Source organism: Pongo abelii, chromosome 2 (genome assembly GCF_028885655.2).
Source record: "Pongo abelii isolate AG06213 chromosome 2, NHGRI_mPonAbe1-v2.0_pri, whole genome shotgun sequence".
NCBI lineage: Eukaryota > Metazoa > Chordata > Mammalia > Primates > Hominidae > Pongo > Pongo abelii.
In genome coordinates, this window is record NC_085928.1 from 15264606 (window position 1) to 15287777 (window position 23172).

Below are 23172 nucleotides of genomic sequence, written 5' to 3' on the forward strand. Positions count from 1 at the left end.
AAGTCAGAAATGGAATGCTAGCAACACTCTTATCACCTCACACAACCCCTATGCCGGGGCCAAGGGAGGCGGCTGGCAGGCCTGCAGCGCGGGCAGGCGCCGGCTCCCCGAGGAAAGACAGCGCCGGCTGGCGCTCCGCGACCCCTCACCTCTCTTGTCCAGGAGCCACATGAACGCGAAGCAGGGCAGGAAGCCGATGGGCCCCCACAGCACGAGCAGCGCGATGTCCCAGCTGGAGAAGCCGTAGGCCTGGCGCGCCGAGTTCTGGATGGGACCCCAGGTGTTCCAGACCAGGCCCTGAACGAACGCCAGCAGCGAGAAGAGCAGCAGCACCAGCCAGCGGCGCCCGTACACCCGCCCGGGACCCGGGACCGCCGCGGGCAGTGCCGCCGCCGCCGCCTCCCGGCTTCTCCAGGAGGCCCCCAGCCCAGGCCCGAGTCCGGGCCCCAGCAGCGGCTGCCTCTCCTCTTCACTGCTCCAGCGAGAGCCCATGGCGACGCGTCGCCCGCGAAGCCACTGCCGGGCGCAGTCCAGGTCACCGCCGACTAGCCCAGCGCAGAATCGTCCGGAGCAGCAGGAGGCGGAGGCTGCTGTGGTCGCCCTCGGCCTCCGAACCGCGCCTGGTGCGCCTGCGCGGCCCGAGCCGGGCCGGCGGGGAGGCGGGGCAGGCGGCAGGGAAGCTGGGGTCCGCCCTCCCCTCAGCGGGTGGCGAGGAAACACCGGCTAGAGGAAAGGAGCCGGGTCCCAGACGGAGGGCAGATAGCGCTGAAAGGGCAGGGACCAGCGCGTCTGAGTCGGGGAGAGGGAAACTCCCAGAGAGGCTGTATTCGAGGAGGTTGGGCAAGGAACCCTGGGGTGTTTGGAGGAAGTGTCCAAGTTAAATCTTGTGCCTAATAAACAACTCAGTGACCTGTTAAGTGACCTCACTTAACCTGATGCTTGCTTCTATTTTGGGCTTATTCTTATTTTTGTTGAGTTAGTAACTTCAGAAATTATAGGCGAAGGATAAGATTTAGACGTAGTTGGTCCCAGGGGATTATCTCATAAAAATCATTTCTGATGTACAATAAGTACTACCTATTTTTGTTATTTTTTTGTCTTACATATCCAAAGAGGAGATTCCAAACTAGCCAATTTCATTCATATATATGTAAACTTTTTTACCCATTTCGCCTGCCCATAGGCGAGCAATAAAGGTATGTCCAGTAAAGTTGGAAGATTTTTGCCCCAAAAATCCATCTCCAGTGATTATTATTTGACCACAGGGTAAACGAGAAGAAAGGTGGTTGTTGATCTCTTCACACAGCTGTTTGTTTATTTTGGTATACAAATTCAGAAGCCTGACAGCTGTGGATTAGTGTCCTTGAAAACCTAAGTCAAGCAATTTGGCTTGTCTGGATCGGGAAATGAGTCACAGGGAACGCAATCACAGGATTCTTTGCCCGAGGTTTGTATTTCCCGGCAGCCACTAAAATCAGAAGGAGTCAGGTTGCCACCAGAAGGGCAAGAAAGGTGTAAGAGAAGCGTGAGCTAGCCTCGCCTTCCAGGCTGCCAAGAGCGGCTCGCGAAAGCTCACGGCAGAGACCCATCCCACCGCCGGAGCCCCACTAAGCGGCAAACCTTCCCCTAAAACTCCTATCTTTTAGGGTGGAGAAAAGCCGAGGCGGAAAGGAAGGATCTGACTAGAAAAGGAGAAACAGAAACGAAGCTAACACTACAATAAAGAACGCTAAGGTCCGGGTTAGGTAAAAAGTGCCACAACTCAGACCACGTGTTTGTATTTCCACACCCGGAGTATCAAAACAACTCTGCGTGGTCCCGCCCAGCATCCGTCACGTGACCTCCACGTGAGAGCCGGCGTTTCCGTAGGAGCCGCGGGGGAGTCGCCGGGGCTCTTTCCTGTGGTGCAGCTCCGGGTCTCGGAGTTTGGCCCCTACTCTGACCCCACCCCAGCTCCGCTCCGCCTTGGGTTCCGGCAGAACCCGCCTTGCGGTAGCCATGGCAGCAGGCTCCGAGGCGACCACTCCTGTGATCGTTGCAGCTGGGGCTGGAGCGGAGGAAGGTAGGTGCCAGGCTGAGGTCAGACCCTGAGTACAAACCCAGTGCCAGTTCACTCTCGTGGCACCCCTCGTGGGGCCGTTTGCCTTAGCCCCATCCCAGGTCTCTCTGGCCTTGCATTAGACTATGAAGAAAAATCTGTATTTTCTAGTGAGCGTGGCATTTCTCGAATTGTGGCATCCAGATTTTTGATCGTCGTAGGGTAGCCTACGAGTGCTGTTTCACGCAAGGGGTGTTATTTTTGTTTTGTTTTGTTTTATATTTTCCCATCATTAGCGAAATAGAGGTGTTTTGAACGTTAGAGGGGATTAAAATTAAATTTGTGAAATTGAAGGCAACCTTTGAGATTAATGGAAGTTATCTGAGACTTTGTGAACAGGGATTATGCGCTTTTATTCTATTTCATTGAACCCTGGTTTAGCAAGTGGGGATGAGGTTTGGAGGCCCATGAGCCTGAGATCCCTGTTATTATTTATTGAATGATTGCACCGTGCAGGGCTGTGTTCTGAATACTGTCGCGGGATCCAGAGACTTTTGAATATTTATAACAATACCTTTTCCAAAGGAGCCTAGAAAGGAAAAAGAATGACTTACTATGTGGTCACCTGAACTATTCTACCAGTAGTACACTCTATGAGGGTTGTTAGGAGGAGGGATCTCAGTGGGGAGAACATAAATGCTTCAAGGAGGGAATAGTTTGAGGTAGGCCTTTTTCTTTTTTCTTTTCTTTTCTTTTTTTCTTTTTTGAGATGGAGTCTCACTCTATCACCAGGCTAGAGTGCAGTGGCGCGATCTTGGCTCACTGCAACCTCCACCTCCCAGGTTCAAGCAATTCTCCTGCCGCAGCCTCCCGAGTAGCTGGGATTACAAGCGTGCCACCACGCCCAGCTAATTTTTGTATTTTTAGGAGAGACGGGGTTTCACCATGTTGGCCAGGGTGGTCTCGATCTCTTCACCCTGTGATCCGGTGAGGTGGGCCTTTCTGATTGGATGAGATGGTGACAAACTCAGGGAGTGGTGCTGGGGTTCAGGAAGTCAGGGAGCAGAAAAGGATGGATGTATTTAGGGATCAAATAGTTTGCTGAAGGGGGAGATGCCCATTCCAAGCAGAAGAAGCAAATTATAGCCTCCTACTATCTGACCACTTTCTACCAGGGAGACAATTCTTGACCTTCATCTATACCTCCATTGCATTGATCTTTCCATTTTCTATCCACTGCACCCCCTTATCCAGAATGTATGTCGTTCCTTTGAAAAATTCTCTTGTCCCTTCCTGCACTTTTTTCTGACAAAACTCTTACTCTGGATGAAGTCAACCTTTTGCCCTCTTTGTACCTGCACCCGTGCACCTGAACTTTGCTGGAAAAAATCCTGCACAAATTGATAACTGTATAAAGTGAAAATGGCCAAACTCTTGAATATTCAGTCAGTATGGGCTTGAGATCCCTCTGATCCTCTGTTTCTCTAGTGAGCCTACTATCTCCAATGACAAATCCCCAAACTCTATAACCTCTCTCTGCCTCGTTCTTAATTTCAGGTAATGACAGCAAGTCAGGTCAATTCTGCATCTAATCTGTCTACTTTTTTCCTCCTTCACTATCAGACCCTACTTCAAATCATCCACATTTTCTCACCTCAACTACTACTGTATCTTCCTGACTGACTTGTGTGTCTGTTTTCTGTTCTGTGCCCCTCTAATCCCTTCTCCATTCTGCAGCAAAAAGTGACTCTTCCTTATGTAAAATGCTTCAGTGAATTACATTGCCCTTAGAAGTTAGAATAAAACCCAGACTCTTAACCGTGGCCTGTAATAATCCTTGGTCTGGGCTCTGCTGATGTCTTTAGCAGGATCGCTTGTCACTCACCTCCCCTTTGGCTTTTCACATAGCTGGCTTAATCTTTAGATTTTAAAGCATGTCACCCCCTGAGACCTTACCAGACCAAACTATCTAAAACAGTCACTGTGATTTCTCTTGCACCCCGCCCCCGCCCCAACCCTAGATGTTCTGGAATACAGCATCCTGCTTTTGTCATTTTACTTCTTACAATCTGTAATTATTTATTGTTTGTTTTTTCCATTAGATCATAAGTACCTTGAGGGCAGGACGTATGTCTGTTTCATTCCCTACCATGTGCCCAGCTGCTAGTACAATGCCAGGCACATAGTTGGCACATGCCACATGTTTGTTGAGTGAATAAATAAGGGCACTCCATGCCAAGTCCAGAGGCAAAAGGAGAAAGCATGATATTGTCCAAGAACTGAAAGAAGTTGGTGTCAGGAGTGGTAAGAAAAGAGGTATCCTGAAGGTTACCTTAGGCCTAGTTAAGGAATCTGGACATTAAGACAGTAGGAAGCCTTAAAGAGCTTTAGGTGAGGGAACTAACATGATTAGATTTGGTTGTAGGAAGACCACTTTGGCTGAAGGGTAGAAGATCGATTGGAGGGAGAAAGACTGGAGGACAAGGTAATTAATCCCTTTGAGCCTCAGTTTCCTCCTCTGTAAAATGCATGATTATTATGAAGATTAGAGTTAATATGTGTAGATTATCTAGCATAGTATCTGGCAGGAATTGGATATTCAAGAATGGTGACCATTTTTATTATTAATAGAAAGTGTCAGCCTTAGTAACTGATGTTGAAACTGAAAGAAAATAAATTAGAGGTGTTATGTAAGAGAATGAGAAAAATAAATATATTAAAGTCAAGTGAAAGGGTCAGTATGTTCAGTACGATGATGAATACAATGGGAGTCATAGAAAAGTTCATTTTTAAAATTTTTTGTTTATTTTTGATTTTTGTAGATACAGGGTCTCACAGTGTTTCGCAGGCTGGTCTCGAACTCCTGGCCTCAAGTGATGCTCCCACCTCAGCCTTCCAGAGCACTGGGATTTCAGGCATAAGCCACTGCACCCAGCTGAAAAGTTCATTTTTGAGCAAACTTAATCCATTATCAAAAAATATTTGAATGGCACATGGTAAACAGACTTTTTTCATGTGGTAAAGCAGAAGACAATCTTTGCCCCAAAATAATTTTAAATATCATTTTTGGCAATAAAGACATAGATAAAAAGAACAGTAGTGTAAGACATATCCTAAAGGTCAGATGTAATTAGCTGGGATATGATACTCAGTATGATACACATTAAGTACTTTGGAGGCTGAGAGGAGAAGGAACTAATAGAAATTGGGTTGGTTTGTGCTTCCTAGTATAATTTCTTGAAGATGAGCCAGGTAAGGAGACCAATTCTACTAAAGTAGAAATAATGACAGAGAACCTGGGTGAAAAAGAGGAAGACTTGTATCCATTGAGTCCAGAGAAGAGCAGGGTGAAAACAGAAATGTTGAAGTGAAGAAGAGGAAAATTGTGGGTTTCAGTCTTCGCAGAAAAATAGAGCAAGGTACCACAAAAGTAAGGAAGTAGAGAAAGGTACTGGAGATTTGAGAGTGAAGAAGCATCCAGGCATGTTGGCGCATGCCTGTAATCCCAGCACTATGGGAGGCGAGGCAGGCAGATCGCTTGAGCTCAGGAATTTGAGACCAGCCTGGGCAACATAGTGAAACCCTGTCTCTACGGAAAATACGAAAATAAACTGGGCATGGTGGCACATGCCTGTAGTTCCAGCTGCTTGGGAGGCTGAGGCACAAGAATCATTTGAACCTGTGAAGCGGAGGTTGCAGTGAGTTGAGATCGTGCTACGGCACTCCAGCCTGAGCAACAGGGCCAGACCCTGTCTCAAAAAAAAAAAAAAAAAAAAAAAAAAAAGCTTTGGCATGGTTGCCATAGGGTTGCGGGTGATTAGGAGTGATAGGAGTGAGTCAGTGCTTGGGAGCAGGAAAGGGTAACCGGTAGAGGTGAGCATAAAATCGTGGAACTGATCACCTTGGTTATGCTTGATAGCTTATTCTACAGAAGTGGAGAAAACAAGTGCTTAGTTTCAATAAAGTTTTATACACTGCTAAAAATCAGATATTCTTATACAGTTATTTGAAGAAACATTTGTTTAGCATCATTTTATGCTAGGCACTGGACTAACCTCTAGGGAGATAAAAGTAAGAGGTTTGCCTTCAAGAATGTGATATTGTTTGTTTGAAATAACAGCTTAGAAATAATTAAAAACAAACATGAAACTACTTATTGTTAATTAAGAATCAATTTAAATTCTGAATGTGAAATGTTACTCTCAGAGTCATACATTGATTGAAGCATTCAGTGAAATTAAAAATTGCAGTTATTTGAGTGTGATTCTATCTTTCAAACTGAGGTTATTATATTTCTTTCTATTGGGCTGTTTTTTAGTTTTTAGTTATAGCCAAGATTATTCCTTGATGAAGAGGAGAATGTGTTAGTAACTCTTCTTCCAGTGCTTTCTGAGGAAATATCTCATCTAGAGTTGTATGGAATTGATTTTCACTTAGAACTAACATTCCTACATAACTGGATTTATCTTTTTCAGTTGGAGACCCGTACTCACCGTGTCATTTTTGTTCTCGTTTTTAAAAGGGGCAAAGGGTGGAGGAGTTTAAAGAAAAGCAAAAGCCTGTGTTATCTCAAAAAGTAAAAAATTCCCATGTTAGAATCCATATGTAATTCATAATGTAGATAAAATTTTTAATTTCACTGAATGCTTGGTAATGATGAGTATCAGAAAAACAATACCATTTGTTTTATTGTGGTAAAAACATATAACAAAATTTACCATGTTAACCATTTTTTAGTGTTAGCAGTGTTAGGTAGATTCACATCATTGTGAAGGTGATCTCTAGAGCTTTTTCTTATTGCAAATCTGGAACTCTGTATCCGTTAAACAATAACTTCCCTTTCCCCTCTTCCCCCAGTCCCTGGTAACTGCCATTTTATTTTCAGTTTTTAGAAATTTAACCACTTGAGATACTCCATATAAGTGGAATCATATAGTGTTTATCTTCTTGTGACTGGCTTATTTCAGTTAGCATACTGTCTTCAAGGTTCATCCATGTTGTAGTATATGATAGAATTTCCTTCGTTTTTAAGGCGGAATAACGTTCCACTGCATGTGTAAGCATTTTGCTTATCCATTCGTCAACAGACCTTTGAGTTGCTTCCACCACTTAGCTATTATAATAGTGCTGCTGTGAACATGGGTGTGCAGATGTCTTTTCAAGACCTTACTGTTGAATATTTTTGAGGAAAAGTAAGATAAAATAATCATTTATTTTAAATTATCGAAAATTCACGTAGGGGAGGCTGGGGTTCAATGGAAACATTTTGGTAGAAATTTTGGAGGTACGTTGCAAAAACCTTTAGTATTTGAGACATCATTCCTTCTAGTGTTAACTTCACTTAAAATATAGACAGATTTCCTTTTTCTTGCTTTGGTTTAAGACTAGTATTACTTTTGAATTTATGAGCCGTTTTTTAAGGTAAAGATAAGTTTGCTGGGTTAAATGGACAAGTGTTATAAGTGTAGGAGGATGGAAAGAAGCTAAAAGGCTCATGAACCCTTGGTAAGTGTCCAGCATGTAACTGTCTCAGGTGCCCAGCCTGAATTTCCTGCATGTTCACTGCCACACCAAGCATTGGTATTGATAAGGCTAGGTCATAACAGCCACAGCACTAACGTTTGTGGGTTTTTTTCGGTGATAAACATCACCTTCTAGACCTTGAAATTCAAAGGGTTTATGGTTAGCCATCATTTTACTTAAGCATTATGTTACCTTTCAGGAGAATTTTCTTAATTCTGACATTTTAAAATAGTGGCTACAAAATTTTAAGAATTTTCTTAATTCTGACATTTTAAAATAGTGGCTACAAAATGAAAAATTATTTTTGGTGTAAGTTTTACCATTCAGTCTTTAGTACTAATCCAGTAATTTTGTTAGATACTACTTGCACGATTCCATCAGGTTTTTCTAACATGGCCCAAATGGTCATTATTTTTTGCCCTAATATCTACCATTCCAGAGGTTTTAAACTTTCTTATATGTATATACAATAGTTGTTTGATGAAACACCACATATACACTTAGATGTATACATTCAGAAATAAATGATCTCACTGTGCCAGGACCCAGTTTTAAATTCATGCTGTATCATTATAGTGATTCTCTGTAGTGTAATGTGTGACTTACTCTTACAACTTCCGAAGGTTTTTAAAAATCTTTAATTTTTTCATTAAAATTATATCTGATGAGAGACAAGTTAATTTCAATTTCAAGATTTTTGTTGTATTCTATTAATATTCGGAGTGTCCTGGACACATGGTAAATGTTCCTTATTCTTGTCTTAAAGTCTAAATCTCAGATACAAATCCAGGCCAGGTGTTAATTGACTGACACCAGATAGTTGGCGTACTCAGAGAAATTAGGTTTCAAATTATCTTTTACTTTACATTAATTTTTAAAAATTACTGAGAAGGACACAATTTATTTTTGATGATGTTTCACTATCTCCAAAGAATTACTTGTAACTCAGGCTGTAATAAATTGACTGGAGAACATCCTACATTTGGAGAGAGAAAAAACTATTGTATAACACCCAGATCACTAATCTGTTTTTTTTCCAGTAGTTTCTAAATCATCTAGTTAAAAATTACTACCTGCTGCAAGTTTAGACCTAAATACCCTTATCCTTTGAAGACTGTTGAGGTTGCTTCAGAATTTTTATAGCTCTTTGCAAAATATTTCTAGCATGGAATAACTGGGTGCATCCATAGGCTGTTTAACTAATACAGGGTAGCATTGCATTCTTCTTTAAAGGAAATTGTAACATTTAAATTCATTAATTTAATGGCCCAGTTTATTGTTAAGTTATCAGAAGCTAAATTAGTTTTATCTCACAACAAGCTGATTGTTTTATTTCATGATGGGCCTGAAATTCTGTAAATATGCTAATTTCCTGTTATGGTGAACATCCTGCTACTCTGCTTTGCACACACTTCATAGTGCTTTCATTCATTTAGCAAATGTTTTGGCGTTTAATATATACCAGTCACTAGGCCAGGCACTCTCTCAGCAAATTTTAGTGTTGGAGGTCTCCTATTAAATAATCTCTGGGATGTGTGGGATTTTTAGGTCAGATAATTAAATTTTTTAAATTTAACTTTATGCTAGAGAAGAAATATTTACTTCTTTGTAGCTTTTTTGTCAAAACACTACTCATGTGTTACTGTTGCCTGTGTACATATTTATAGAAGGCTACCCAGTTATATCTACCCAAATATGAACCATTTTGGGAATAATCAAAGCCATGTGATCTATTGGCTCTAAAGTAAGGTAAGTAGAATAAATAAATCGCTACCCCAAAGTAACTCATGCTTCTGTTTTTTCTCTGCCCTTTAAAGTTCCAGAAGCAAAATGTTCAAAGGTTGAATATTTTACAACCTTAGAACTGAAAGAATGCTACAGTATGTCAGACCAGCCATGATTCATCCAGCCCAAGCCACAGAACACTGTAGAGGGATAATATGGTTATCCTTGAAAATGATAGCCTCAGAAAGCAAGGTGTTATACCAGCTATGAATTAATAGCAGTCTTGACTAGAAGGAGTTTTTTTTTTTTTTAAATCTAAAAGGATTCAGGAGGTAGTAGTTGGTTCAGTAGCACAAAGATGAACATATTTGCATTCTTTTGGTTAAAGTTTGCGATTTCCTGGACCTTTCATTTGTCTCTCAAGAGGGCTAATCATTATGTCTGCTTTCCAGGCAGTATGTAGAAAAGGATGAGGGCAAAAAGGCTGACTCACAGCTTCCATATGTGCGCGCGCACACACACATACACACACACACACACACAGAAATTATAGATATATATTCCATATCTATCTATCTATCTGTCTGTCTATATTTGGCTACTCCTGTCTGCAAAGAAGTCTGGGAAATAAAATTTTTCAGTCACTCCTGTTGCCCAAAGTTCTTTTAATAAGGAAGAAGAGAATGAGTATTGGGTAAATAGAAGTTAAATAAAAAATTATTCAGTGACACTTGTTAAGGCATGGTAAGGAAGACGATTCAGGACCATCACCATAGATATAAGGACTACTGTAACGGGGTCCCACAGTTGGGGAGAGAGATTGGGCCCAACTCCAAAGACAGCATGGGCAAGTGAGAATTTACAGCCAAGGAGCAGAGTCAGTGATAAGAAATTACTAAGAGGAAACATCGGGGGTAAGGGGATATCTGGCAAAACCAACCTAACAGGATTCTTGCTGAAGGCAGGCCAAGGTGATCAGATACCACCTGGAGGTTGGTTGAGGGTGAAGAACCTGATCAGATATCAGGGATGGGGGCAATTCTTGCTAAACTGACTTAGCAAGGTTCTTTCCTAAAACAGGGTTTTACAAGGAAGTGCATAGATGGACCTAGCAGAAGAATCAAAGCCTGACTAAAGTTTGGCCAAGCAAAGAGTCTTTGTCACAGGCAACTAGCACTCCCTGCCATGAGTGCACGTGCACATACACTCATGCGCTCCTCAAAACATTCCTCTCTCCCCAGAGCACATGTGAATGATTATCTATGAATTGATCTTGAGCTTTCCCGTGTATCCTTTCAGGTTATATTTTTTTTTCTGAGTTTTTAGCCCTAGTTAAGTTATACAGTCAATTCTCTAGAAATAGGATTGTGCAGTGGAAAGAGCACTGGACTTGGACTGAGGGGACCTCCAGTCCTCTGACATCTAAGCTTCCATTTCTTCCTTCAATTAATGGAAATGAATTACCATTTCTGCCTGTTTTACAGGCTTCTTATAAGATCAGATGAGCACTTTTAATGTATGTAAAAGTGCATTGTAAACGGTGAAGCATTAACAGTTAAATGTATGGTATTGTTATGATGCCTGTGTTCAAAATCAAGCTACTCATCTTCCCAACAGAATGAGCTATTGCTCCTGACTTGTCTTATGGCAAGTCACCAAGTCTAGACACCTCAGTCTTTTGGCTATATCTGACTCCCACCCCACATCTCTGGTTGTAATAGCCTTTGATATTATTCTCTTAGTATTTCTTCATCTTCACCATATCTGACTTACTCACTGCCACCCGTGTTGTTCAGGCCTGTATCATACTTATCACTTGGCTATTGCAATAGCTCTCTGAGTCAACTTCAGGTCCAACTCTCCCTTCCCATCTCACATCTCTACATATTTCTAGACAGCCCTCATTTTTAGTGGATATAGTATACTATAGGATTGCCTTGTCATAATTTAGTAAATACTTTTCTGCTTTGGGGCATTAGGTTGTTTACATTTTTTGTTATTATAGTGTGGTAGTAGACATTTGTGTGTGTGTATGTGTATGCTGTACATAGCTTATGATTAATTATTTGTTACAGTAAATTCCTATAACATGAGTTACTGAAATAATGAACAGTTCTTTCATTTTTCCCAGTTGTTTCCCAAAGGATGATTCCAATTTATATGCCATGAAAAACAGAATACTATTTATCATGAATATATTATAGCTTTTCATAGTGTAGGGATCAAAATATGCCACCCCCAAATATGCCACTTTGGTATATTGATTATTTTGGGTAAAAGGCATTGAAAAGGCTGGGCATGGTGGCTCATGCCTGTAGTCCCAGCACTTTGGGAGGCCAAGGCAGGTGGATCACAAGGTCAAGAGATCGAGACCATCCTGGCTAACATGGTGAAACCCCATCTCTACTAAAAATATAAAAATTAGCTGGGCATGGTGGTGTGTGCCTGTAGTCCCAGCTACTCAGGAGGCTAAGGCAGGAGAATCGCTTGAACCCAGGAAGCAGAGGTTGCAGTGAGCCGAGATTGCACCACTGCATTCCAGCCTGGCAACAGAGCAAGACTCAAAAAAAAAAAAGACACTGAAAAACAGCAAATGCAAAAAGGTCATTTTGAGCTCCCTTTTTCTTCCCAAAAGTGGGAGGTAAAACTTCCGTGTGAAAGTTGCCCTCCCTGTGCCAGGAACAAGGGAGACATTCTTATAACCAAAGATGGGTAATAAAGGCTGAGAGAAGTCTGTACAAACAAACCTTGTTAAACCAACCCTTAACTTCCCAGTCACTTTTCCACAATTAACTGCAGTCACCCAACTTCTTTGTCTTGTCACATTTTCTAAATTTACTCTTTGTCCAACCTACTATAGAGATGTTAAGCTCTAACTGCTTCTTTCGGTCTTTATTTTTCTTGTGAGGGCTCCCATGTACATGTAAAAAGTACTGAATAATGTTTGTATGCTTTTCCCTGTTAACCTGTTTTACGTCAGTCTCAGCTAGAGACTTTAAGAGGGTAGAGGAGAAATTTGACGTTCCGTACAAGTAGTCTACAGCAAAACTTTAAAAACATAATAAAAAAATGTGGGTGTTCATTTTCATATGGACGGAATATGTGCAGAATCCAGGCACATCAAGTCCAGGAAGATTTGGTGCACTGCAATATAGGTAATCTTGTACTTAGATTCATAGGCCTGTATGGAAGTTTGAAGAACTTGAATGCAAAGTTGCTGTACATGTCAAAAGTGAAAAACACAACAAAAAGCAACCATCTCAAGGAAAAACAGAAAATTGTATTCTTGGTCACATAATGTTATCCTTTACAAGGCTCTTTACCATGTAAAGGTCACCTGAAGATAAACCAGGGGCTGCTTTTCAGTGAGACCAAGGGTGCCTTCTCTTTCTCACTGCACGCACTCCCTGAGTCTTCTGCCTTTCCCTTCTAAGCATCCACGCTGCCCTCCTCACTTAGAATGATGACTGTGTAGAAGGTAACAGATTGTTCTCAAAATGTCAGCTGCCAAGGGCTTAGAGCCTGCTGACATTCACTGACGGCTTAAGAAGGGATTCCAAGTTTTTGTCCTTGTCTGAGAAAGGAAGCCAAACTGATTTAAGTTTTCAGTTTCTTTAAAAACAAGCCTTACCTTTAGACAAACACAAATTACTCAAGTTCTTTGATGATTCCTTCCCTATCCCTCTTCCTTTTATCATAGAGTAGAAGGTTGGGCGATAGAAGAATTTGGATTATTTAAGAATTTTTCTTAATTTTTTGAATTAAGTGTAATTATAGATAAAGTAACTAAAATAGAGGGTTAGCTGATTGTTCTTAAGAATCATAAATATATGTTTTGAGGGTCAGAGAGTATAAAGCGTTTTTTAAACCTCCCAAAAAACTTGCCCTCTTAAGATGTCTTTAAAAGAGAAACTTGCTTGTTCTTTTATTCAAAAAATACTAATCTTTACTATCCTATCCAAGGTTAATATTTTATGATTCTGTGAAATTTATTTAAATAGTAAGTTACAGTGTTGGTTTGTACAGCTCTTCTGTACTGTTTATAGATGCAGTTGAAACCAAGGATTAATATTGATTGCCATGTAAGTACGTCTTTTATCCTTTTAAAATTGCAATAAAAATAATATTTCCCCTCCCAGGTTGACTGCTATATTGACTCAGTAGTCTTTCTGGCATGAACCTGTGATATAACAAGTAGAATTGTGGCTGACTCCAGCAACTCTAGTTGTTCGAGAGTAGTTCCCATCAGCATTTCTTATATAATCCTCTACTTAGGAAGTAGTATTTTCCAAAAAATCACATCTTTTAAAATTTGAAGATGTAGTTGGAAAGGCTTTTTTAACACTAAAGTTTCATTTTTGACATTGTATATTGTAAATATCTACCAAAATTTAAACACTTAAAATTTAGTATGAGAAAAATCATTTAAGAATTAGATCTTTTCACCTGCCCTCATGTGTTTATCACAGCATTATTCACAATAGCAAAGAGATGAAATCTGCCTAGGTGCCCACTAATGGTGAATTGGATGAAGAAAATATGGTGTGTATATATATGCCATGGAATGCTACGCAGCCATAAAAAAGAATGAAATCATTTCCCTTGCAGCAACATGGATGCAGATGGAAGCCATTATCCTAAATTAATGCAGAAACAGCCAAATACCACAAGTTCTCACTTATAAGTGGGAGCTAAACATCAAGTACACACAGACATAAAGATGGGAACAATGAACACTGGTAACTCCAAAAGAGGGGAGGGAGGGAGAGAAGCAAGGGTTAAAAAAACTACCTATTGAGTACTGTGCTCACTATTTGGGTGATAGGTTCAATAGAAACCCAAACCTTGGCATTCTACAATATACGCATGTAACAAACCTACACATATACCCCTGGATCTAAAAAAAGAGAAGAATTAGGTCTTTTGAGGCCACATGTGTATATAAACAGCAGTAAATGACGTATACATCATTATAATTGTAGAGAATGATTTGCCATGATAAAAACAATATTAGCTATTTTTTTCTCCATATTGTATGAAAAAACTTGATAGTTTTCTATCTCTTGCTGTATTCATTTCTCTTTCTAGGTGAACATGTCAAACCTTTTAAGCCAGAGAAAGCAAAAGAAATTATCATGTCTTTACAACAACCTGCAATCTTCTGTAACATGGTGTTTGATTGGCCAGCACGACACTGGAATGCTAAATACCTTTCGCAGGTCCTTCATGGCAAGCAGATACGATTCAGAATGGGGATGAGAAGCATGAGCACAGGTATGACTATAGTTAATCACCATCTCTTCAGGAGCATCCCTGCATTCTCAACAGTGGCCTCCTGATCTCTTGAGAATCCTTTCTTTCTAATCCTTTTTTTGACCATTCACTGCACATATAGGAACATTTTATTGGAAGGTTTGGAAAACAGTTTGGCTTAAGTGTTTTTTGTTTCTGTCTATATAAACTATAGACAAAACAGTCTATAGTTTATAACCCCATACAAAATGTATTTTGTTCATGTATCTTATATGTATATTGCTAGACATTATTGTGGTTCATTAAATGTTAGACACTTAATAAATAAATATTTGTTAATGTGCTCTTATTCATGTTCCTATTAGACCAATACTAATCTAATAGTCCCGTCCACTTTTTACTCAAGTAGAATGTGTCCTTTTATTTGTGGCTTCAGGCACTATTTATAGTTGTATAATTACTTGGTTGTAATTTTATCCCTCTGCTTTATTGACTGACTGACCTGTTTTGCATTGCACAAACATGAAACGTATGTAAAGCTCACTCTTTTATTCTCTTAAGCAAATAGATTCTGCCTCTTCTTTTCTGAAGACATAACATTTTGATTTGTTTGCCCTATTTTCAGATAAAGCAATTACCATTAACTCTAAAATTTAGGTAATTTACCATTAACTCTAAAACTACAGTTTCTAATCTAAGAGAGTCTATAATCATTTTTCTGATGTTTAACTTGTATTTCAATATGGGTAAGTTTGGTAGTCTGGAATTTCAGTTTTTTAAGCATTGAGGTAAAGTGGCTTATTAATATCTATTAATAGCTTGGGAGAACTAGAAAAGTCCCCAGCTTCCCTTCCTGCTGCTCCAAGCTGCTTTCTCTCATTTCGACCTTGTAGTATAGCTGACAGAATTATTTAGTTTTTGGTGTCTGGAACCCCTTTGTACTCCTGTGACAGGTGTAGCATGTTGAATATACTTGGAACTCTTTGTCATCTCATTATAATCAGAGACCAAACTGTTTAAAATTCAATCTTAGACCAGCAGCAATAACATAAAAATCAAATTGTGCCTTTTCCTTCTTGATTTTAGTCAAAGAAATCTGCCTCTCATTGAAGTGTCTGTTAGGCACTAATTTGGAGAAAAATAGAAATAGTAATTTTTTCACATTCTAGTTAGACTCCAAGTATACAATATTACCAATAGCTAACATTTATTTAAAGCTATTGTTTCAGGCACTATTGTGAATACTTTGCACATACGGTTTTAGCTTTCTTAATCTTCCTAAAACCTTAGGACAGAGCTGCTATTATCCCATTTTATAGATGAGACACAGTAATTTGACATTTTCAAGTTAATACTTAAGCACAAAAAAAAGGAAAATAACTCTCTGAGGTTGTGAGAAACGACTCTGAGCTTTTAGTAAAGACAATGTTCTTTTTTATTAAATAAAATCCACATAGCATAAAATTTAGCATTTTAGCCATTTAAAAGTATGCAATTCATTGGTTGTTAGTATATGCACAATATTGTACAATCATCACTACTATCTAATTCTAGAATATTGCTATTATCCCATAAGTAAGCCCAGTACCCCTTAAGCCATCATTTTCCATTCTGCCTTACCCCAGGCCCTGGCAACCACTGATTTACTTTCTGTGTCTATGAATTTGACTACTTAGAATATATCATATAAGTGGAATCATTCGGTATTGGCCCTTTTGTGCCTGGCTTCTTTCATTTAGTGTGTTTTCAAGGTTCATCCATGTTATAATACATATCAGTACTTCAGTTATTTCTATTGCCAAATAATATTCTGTTATACGAATATGTACATTTGATTTATCTATTCATCAGTTGATGGACATTTGAGTCATTCCATTTTTTGGCTATTACAAATAATGCTACTATGAACATTCATGTACATGTTTTTGTATGGACATGTATTTTTATTTCTCTTGGAGCAGAATTGCTGGGTCATACAGTAATTCTGTGTTTAACATTTTGAGAAACCGTTTTCCAAAGCAGCTGCATCATTTTATATTCTCATCTTCAATGTATGAGAGTTCCAGTTCGTTCCATATCCTTGCCGACACTCCATTTAAAAAATTATAGCTATTCTAGGCCGGACACAGTGGCTCACGCCTGTAATCCCAGCACTTTGGGAGGCCAAGGCGGGTGGATCACGAGGTCAGGAGTTTGAGACCAGCCTGGCCAACATGGTGAAACCCCGTCTCTACTGAAAGTAAAAAAAAAAAAAGAAAAAAAATTATAACTATTCTAGTGTATGGGAAGTATTATTATAGTTTTGATTCGTGTTTCCTTAATGACTAATAATGTTGAGCATCTTTTTATCTGTGTATTGGCCATTTGTATGTCTTCTTTGGAAAAATGTCTATTCAAATCCTTTGCCCATTTTCTAATTGTTTTTGTCTTTTTATTGTTGAGTTATAAGAGTTCTTTATATATTCTGGATACTACCCTTATTAAGTATATGACTTGCAAAGGTCCCACTACCCAGAGATAATCACTAGTTATATTTTGAGGTATGCCCATGTAGGCCTTTTTGTATTTTAAAAATAAAATTATATTAATTTTCACAGCTTGCTTTTTTTTTTCTTTTACTCTGAGCAGCTTCTCTTGAGATTGTATGATTTTTCAATGGCTACCTAGTATTTCATTGTTTGGTAGTATCATAATTTAAAGTTTTGATGATTTAGATTGCTTACAAGTTTTAAATTTTAAAAAGACTGTAGTGAACATCTTTGCAAACAAATTTTGTCAAAGTTTCTGATTACTTCCTTAGGATTGATACCTAGAAGGAGAGTTACTGGATCAAAGGATATGAGCATTATCATCAGTAGCAGCACTATCTGTGAAGCTTCTTACACCAGAACCTCTGAGTCATTCTGATTGCCTGTCTTGAGTGGTGTCTTATGACTCAGTGACTTACATCCTAAATATCTAGCGTCTGCCTGCTTCTGTCTGTCTCCACAGCCATCCTCTAGTGGGTGTTACCCTGCTCACTGTCTCTCACCTCCGTAGTTGCGTGGCCTCATCCTAGTCTCTCTGCACCCCTTGCCCTCCCTTCCCACACCATTCCTCATACTGAAGCTAGAGATGACTTTTGGGAAAACAAATCTAATCTTATTTCTCTGCTTAAAACACTTAAATGGCTTCCAGTTACGCTTAGGCTAAAGACCAAAATGTCCATTGTGGTGTGGATGACCCAGCATCATTTCTCTCCCTGAACTCAGGCCAGACAAGCGTTTTTCAGTTTCTGTATTTCCAGGGCTTTGTTTCTTCCTACTTCAGGGCCTTTGCATGTGTATGTAGTTCCCTGTGTCTAGCCTCTCTTTTCTCACTTCCTTTTCCCCCAACTTTACCTAATTAATTCATCTCCTTCTGTCAGATCTTAGCTTAAATGTCATTTTTCCTGACCAAATCTATCCTTCCCCATACCCCAAATCAGGTGTGACTATTCAGTTACCTCAGAATACTTTGTATTTCTTAGTAACACTTAGCACAGTTGTAATCACATGGTTGTATAATTACCTGTTTAAAGTCTCTTCCCCTCAAGAAGGTCACTTCTGTGAGGGCAAGGGCCACATCTCATCATGGGCTGAGCACCTAATGGACATTCAATTTGTGAAGTGAAAGAATGAAAGGCTTTGAAACATACAGCTAAGGGCTTTGCACGAAGGTGGTTTCTATTTACATTCTTTTCAGAACATGTGAGGGTTCCTGTTTTGCTACTCTTTGGCCAAAACTGAAATTTATCTTAAAAATCTTTCAGGCTGGGCATGGTGGCTCATGCATGTAATCCCAGCGCTTTGGGAGGCTGGAGCAGGAGGATTGCTTGAGCCCAGGAGTTCAAGACCAGCCTGGGCAACATAGCAAAACCCTGTCTCTACAAAAAGTACAAAAAAATTATCTTGGCATGATGGCATGCACCTGTTGTCCCAGCTACCCAGGAGGTTGAGATGGGAGGATCACCTGAGCCTGGGAGGTCAAGGCTGCAGTCAGCTGGGATCATGCTACTGCACTCAAGCCTGGGAGACAGAGCGAGGCCCTGTTACGTGAAAAATGTTATCTCATTATTTTAATTAACATTTATTTGGCCAGGCACAGTGGCTCATGCCTGTAATCCTAGCACTTTGGGAGGCCAAGGTGGGCGGATTACCTGAGCTCAGGAGTTCGAGACCAGCCTGGGCACATGGCAAAACCCCGTCTCTGCTAAAAATACAAAAAATTAGCCAATTAGCCGGTGTGGTGGCGCACGCCTGTAATCCCAGCTATTTGGGAGGTGAGGCGTGAGAATCGCTTGAACCCCAGAAGCAGAGGTTGCAGTGAGCCAAGATAGCGCCACTGCACTCCAGCCTGGGCCACAGAGTGAGACTCTGTCTCAAAAAAAAAAAAAAAACCGCGTTTGTTTGATTGCTGGTGATGTTGAACCATATGTTCATGTTTATTAGTAATTTGTATTTTTTCCTGATAATTGGTCTTTGACTATTTCCTTATTGGGATTTTAGGGTTTAAAAAATTTTTTGAATTCTTCATACATATTATGAAGATTGTGGCATGGCACAGTGACTCACACCTAAAATCTCAGCACTGTAGGAGGCCTAGACAGAAGCATCACTCGAGACTGGGAGTTCCAGAACAGCCTGGGCAACGTAGCAAGATCCTGTCTCTACAAAAAAAATTTTTTTAATTAGCCAGGTGCTATGGTGCACACCTGTAGTCTTAGCTACTCAGGAAGTTGAGGCAGGAGGATTGCTTAAGCCTAGCAGTTCAAAGTTCTGACCACATCACTGCCCTCCAGCCTGGGCAACAGAGTAAGACCCTGCCTCTAGAAGTAAAAAAATAAGTAAAACAAATGAAAAAAAAGAAGATTGTGTTGTTAACTAATATGCTTCCTAGTTATTGTTTGCTTTCTCATTTTAGCTTCACAGTTTTATATTTTTATATAATCAAATAATGCTTTATTAACATTTTTATTTTAACTTCAGAAATTCCTTCTTTATCCTGAAAATAGAGAAATATTCTAATAATTTTTTTCTAATTGATTAATGATTTCTTTTTTACATTTAATTATCCGTTTCTTATTTATTTTGGTATATGGTAGTCAGTGAATTTTTTTTTTACACAAATAGCTAAATTTGGAAATTTTATTTCAGTACCATTTACTGAATATTTATTTTTTACCCTACTGACTTTGGAAATCACCTTTATTATATTACTATATTCTTGTATATTCCAGCATCAGTTTTTGGGCCACATATTAAGCTACCAGTTTAGAGGCCAGTAAAACAGTTTTAAAACATGATTTTAGTTCTGGTGTGTATTTTAATATTTGAATATACAATTCATCCTCCCTAATTACTCTTTTTTCTTAGATATTATTGAATTTTATACATCTAAATGAACTTTAGAGTTACACAAAGTTCTCACTGTAAAGAAATCCTGTTGGGATTTCAAATGAAAATTCATTAAGCTCTATAATTAATTAATCCCATTGTTATAATACTGTATCTTCCCACACAGGAACATGTTATCTTTACTTATCAAGTCTATTTGGCTCTCAGTAAAATGATTTATAGTTTTTATATAGGTCTACAGATTCCTTAAAATATTGTAAGTTTGTTATAGCTGTTACGAAGGAAATATTTTTGCCTGTTACAGTTTTCTAACTGGTTGTGATTGGTCATAGAGAAAAGCCATTTGTTTCTGTGTGTTTATATTGTGTGCACCTACTTATTAGTCTAGGTAGTTTTTTGTTGTTTTGTGGGTTTTCTAGTTATACAGGCATATGATTTTAAAAGTAAGGATAACTTTGTTTCCTTTCTGTTGAGTATATTTCTTATTTCTGTTTTAGGTCTTAGGTCTTGGTTAGAATTTATCTAGAATACTTGAAATGGAAGTGTTAATAATTGGCATTTTTTAATATCATGTGTTCCTTAGTTTATTTTAGGAAGCAGATAGAGAACATCACATAGCATTTTGAATCAGATTTGTTTCCCAAGATACGTGCTCAGTGGCAGTGTTGTATCTCAGCTGGCAGTAAATTTGGCAAGCAGTTGTAGAAATAACCCTGAACATCTGAAAGCAGGGGGATAGAGTGATCAAAAGACCTGTTTAGAGTTTACGCATCATGTACTATTTCTTATTTGTAAAATGATGAAAGTTTAACAAAATGGAGAAATAGTTGTTATCCTGTTGTGCAGAAACTATTTTAGGACCCCTTTTTATAATAATTAAAAGCAAGCTCAGCTTGTACACTACTGCCAAATCCTGACCTCAGTTGAGCTTCTTACCTAGCACTTTACAGTAAGTAGGATGAATGTTATAGTTGCCTAGACTACTTCAACGTTAAATGAAAGAATCATGTTAAAATTAGAAAGGAATAATTTCATTGCATAAGACAAACTAAGAATAACAACTGTACTACCCAGAAAGAAATTTTCATTATAACAAAATCAGAGCAGTACCTTTAATGATGCTACTACCAGGAAAGAGTGAAAAAATTATATCATTATGGAAATGAAAAGATCTGTCATTTCCATTCATTCCATTCATGATAATTTTCCCCTGACAGTAAACAGTTCTCGTATGTAATTTTTACATTTTTAGATTTAACATGTTTTAATGTGCAGAGCTTGCTGTAACAGAAAATGAAGTCTTCTAATGAGGCCAGGTTCTGGGGGCTGCAAATCAGGCTTGTGTGAGATAACTGGCCTCAACAGAAAAGTCCTGCTTAGTCCACCCCAGGGGCAAGTAGCTCATTTAATGGCTTTAGTACTCAGTTGGACTGAATTCTAGGAAGTGAAAACTCCTAAGACAGTATAATATGTTTAGGCTTACAGTGGAGTTACTTAAATCTTTTAGAAATGACTCCTATTTCCCAGAGTCATACAGCTTTCTTGCCGCATGCATTTTTGTTTGTCAAAATTAAACTTTATGCACTTCTGTGCTTTTATGGTAAATTTTTGATGAAGTTGATAATTTTTTTGGTTGTTTTTTGTTTTTTGTTTTTTTTTTTGAGACAGGATCTCACTGTGTCACCCAGGCTGGAGTGCAGTGACACAATCTCTACTCACTGCAGCCTTAACCTCCAGGGCTCAAGTGATCCTCCTGCCTCAGCTGCCCGAGTAGCCCCAACTACAGGCACGTGCTACCACACCTGGCTCATTTTTTTGTATTTTTTGTAGAGACAGGGTTTCACTCTATTGCCCAGGATGATCTCAAACTCCTGGGCTCAAGCAGTCCTCCCACCTCGGCCTCCTGAAGTGCTGGGATTATAGGCATGTGCCACTACGCCTGGCCAATGTTGGTATGTTAAGAGTTTATGTATATTGATTGTTTACTATGTGCCAGGCACTAAGTGCTTTACAAAAATTGTTAAAATTTAAATAGTTCTTGAATATGTACATTTTAATCTTTTAGATAAATGTGCCCTAGTTAAGTTCTCCTGCTTCTCAAAGTGAGGTGACAAGTTAAAGCGGATGAATTAGGATGATTCGTTGACATACACCCTGCCTCTATTACCTCTCTGCCATTCTGTGGCTTAGGAAAAAGAAGGGAAAGGAAAAAGATTATTGGATAATTCTAAGCAGTTGCAGGCAGAAATGTAGAGAAAAGACAAAGGCTGTTGAAAGAACAATGTGAATACTCTTCTCTTCCTGCTACTGATTGAGCTAACTTTTAAAGGGTTCCAAGTAAGTATATGAATGGAAAAGAAGTACTAATAATAGGGCCTAACATTGGCTGGGCACGGTGGCTCACGCCTGTAATCCCAGCACTTTGGGAGGCCCAGGTGGGCAGATCACTTGAGGCCAGGAGTTCAAGATCAGCCTGGCCAACATGGCGAAACCCTATCTCTACTAAAAAATACAAAAATTAGCCAGATGTGGTGGCACATGCCTCTAGTCCTAGCTACTTGAGAGGCTGAGGTGGGAGGATTGCTTGAACTCGGGAGGCAGAAGTTGCAGTGAGCCGAGACTGCACCACTGTACTCCAGCCTGTATGATGAGCAAGACCCTGTCTCAAAACAAAAACAAAAAATAAAAAAAAAGTGGTGAACATTTATTGAAATCAGCTGTGTCAAGCACTGTGCTAACTGATCTACATCACATCTTGAAAGGATTTCATGTTTTGTAAAGGAAGTCATAATCAGATTTCTTAAATATTAACTTTCTATGTTCATTTAAGTTGCAAAAATAAAATTAATTTCATCATTCTTTTAGAACGGTTTTTGTGTCAATCCAAGACTCCAATATTGACTCGTTGGAGTCATACCCATAATAACAAGCCACTGTGGACAGATAATACATCTTTTATTGAAGCTTTCCTGATCAACCCTCATCTCTAGTGGTCTTTGCCTTTTCCAAGTGTCAGCAGCATAAAATGTTGCATTTAACTGTATGGTGCCTCAAGTTTTTATTTACTAAATCCTCAAGTTTGGATTATTAAATCTACTCATAGGGTAGTCTTTAATCTTAAGGTTAAAACTGTGCTTTATACTTTTATGTTTAATCCTGAGTATTGTGAATTTTGTAAATGGCACTCATTATATAACAAGTACAAATTAATTTTTAAATTTTTTAATTAATTTTTTTTGGAGATGGGGTTTTGCTCTG

At 39.1% G+C, this 23172-nt stretch overlaps 2 protein-coding genes across 5 annotated transcripts in view; one reads left to right on the forward strand and one right to left on the reverse strand.

Annotated features, from left to right (window-relative positions):
- SLC49A4 (solute carrier family 49 member 4) overlaps positions 1 to 626 on the reverse strand; it is an 83653-nt gene extending 83027 nt beyond the window's left edge. For 2 of the 3 annotated variants that reach the window (XM_054551399.2, XM_054551398.2), the window contains exon 1: positions 150 to 622. In XM_054551399.2, the coding sequence (XP_054407374.1) occupies positions 150 to 492 (343 nt within the window). In that variant the 5' untranslated portion in view covers positions 493 to 622. Of the gene's footprint in view, positions 1 to 149 lie in introns of all 3 variants that reach the window. The other variant, XM_002813214.5, reaches the window with a different exon arrangement.
- Positions 627 to 645: 19 nt separating this feature from the next.
- Positions 646 to 23172, forward strand: part of HSPBAP1 (HSPB1 associated protein 1) — a 50141-nt gene continuing 27614 nt past the window's right edge. The window contains exons 1-4 of one of the 2 annotated variants that reach the window (XM_054551397.2): positions 646 to 835; positions 1337 to 1447; positions 1647 to 2062; positions 14375 to 14560. In XM_054551397.2, the coding sequence (XP_054407372.2) occupies positions 1999 to 2062; positions 14375 to 14560 (250 nt within the window). In that variant the 5' untranslated portion in view covers positions 646 to 835; positions 1337 to 1447; positions 1647 to 1998. Of the gene's footprint in view, positions 2063 to 14374; positions 14561 to 23172 lie in introns of both variants that reach the window. The other variant, XM_002813215.5, reaches the window with a different exon arrangement.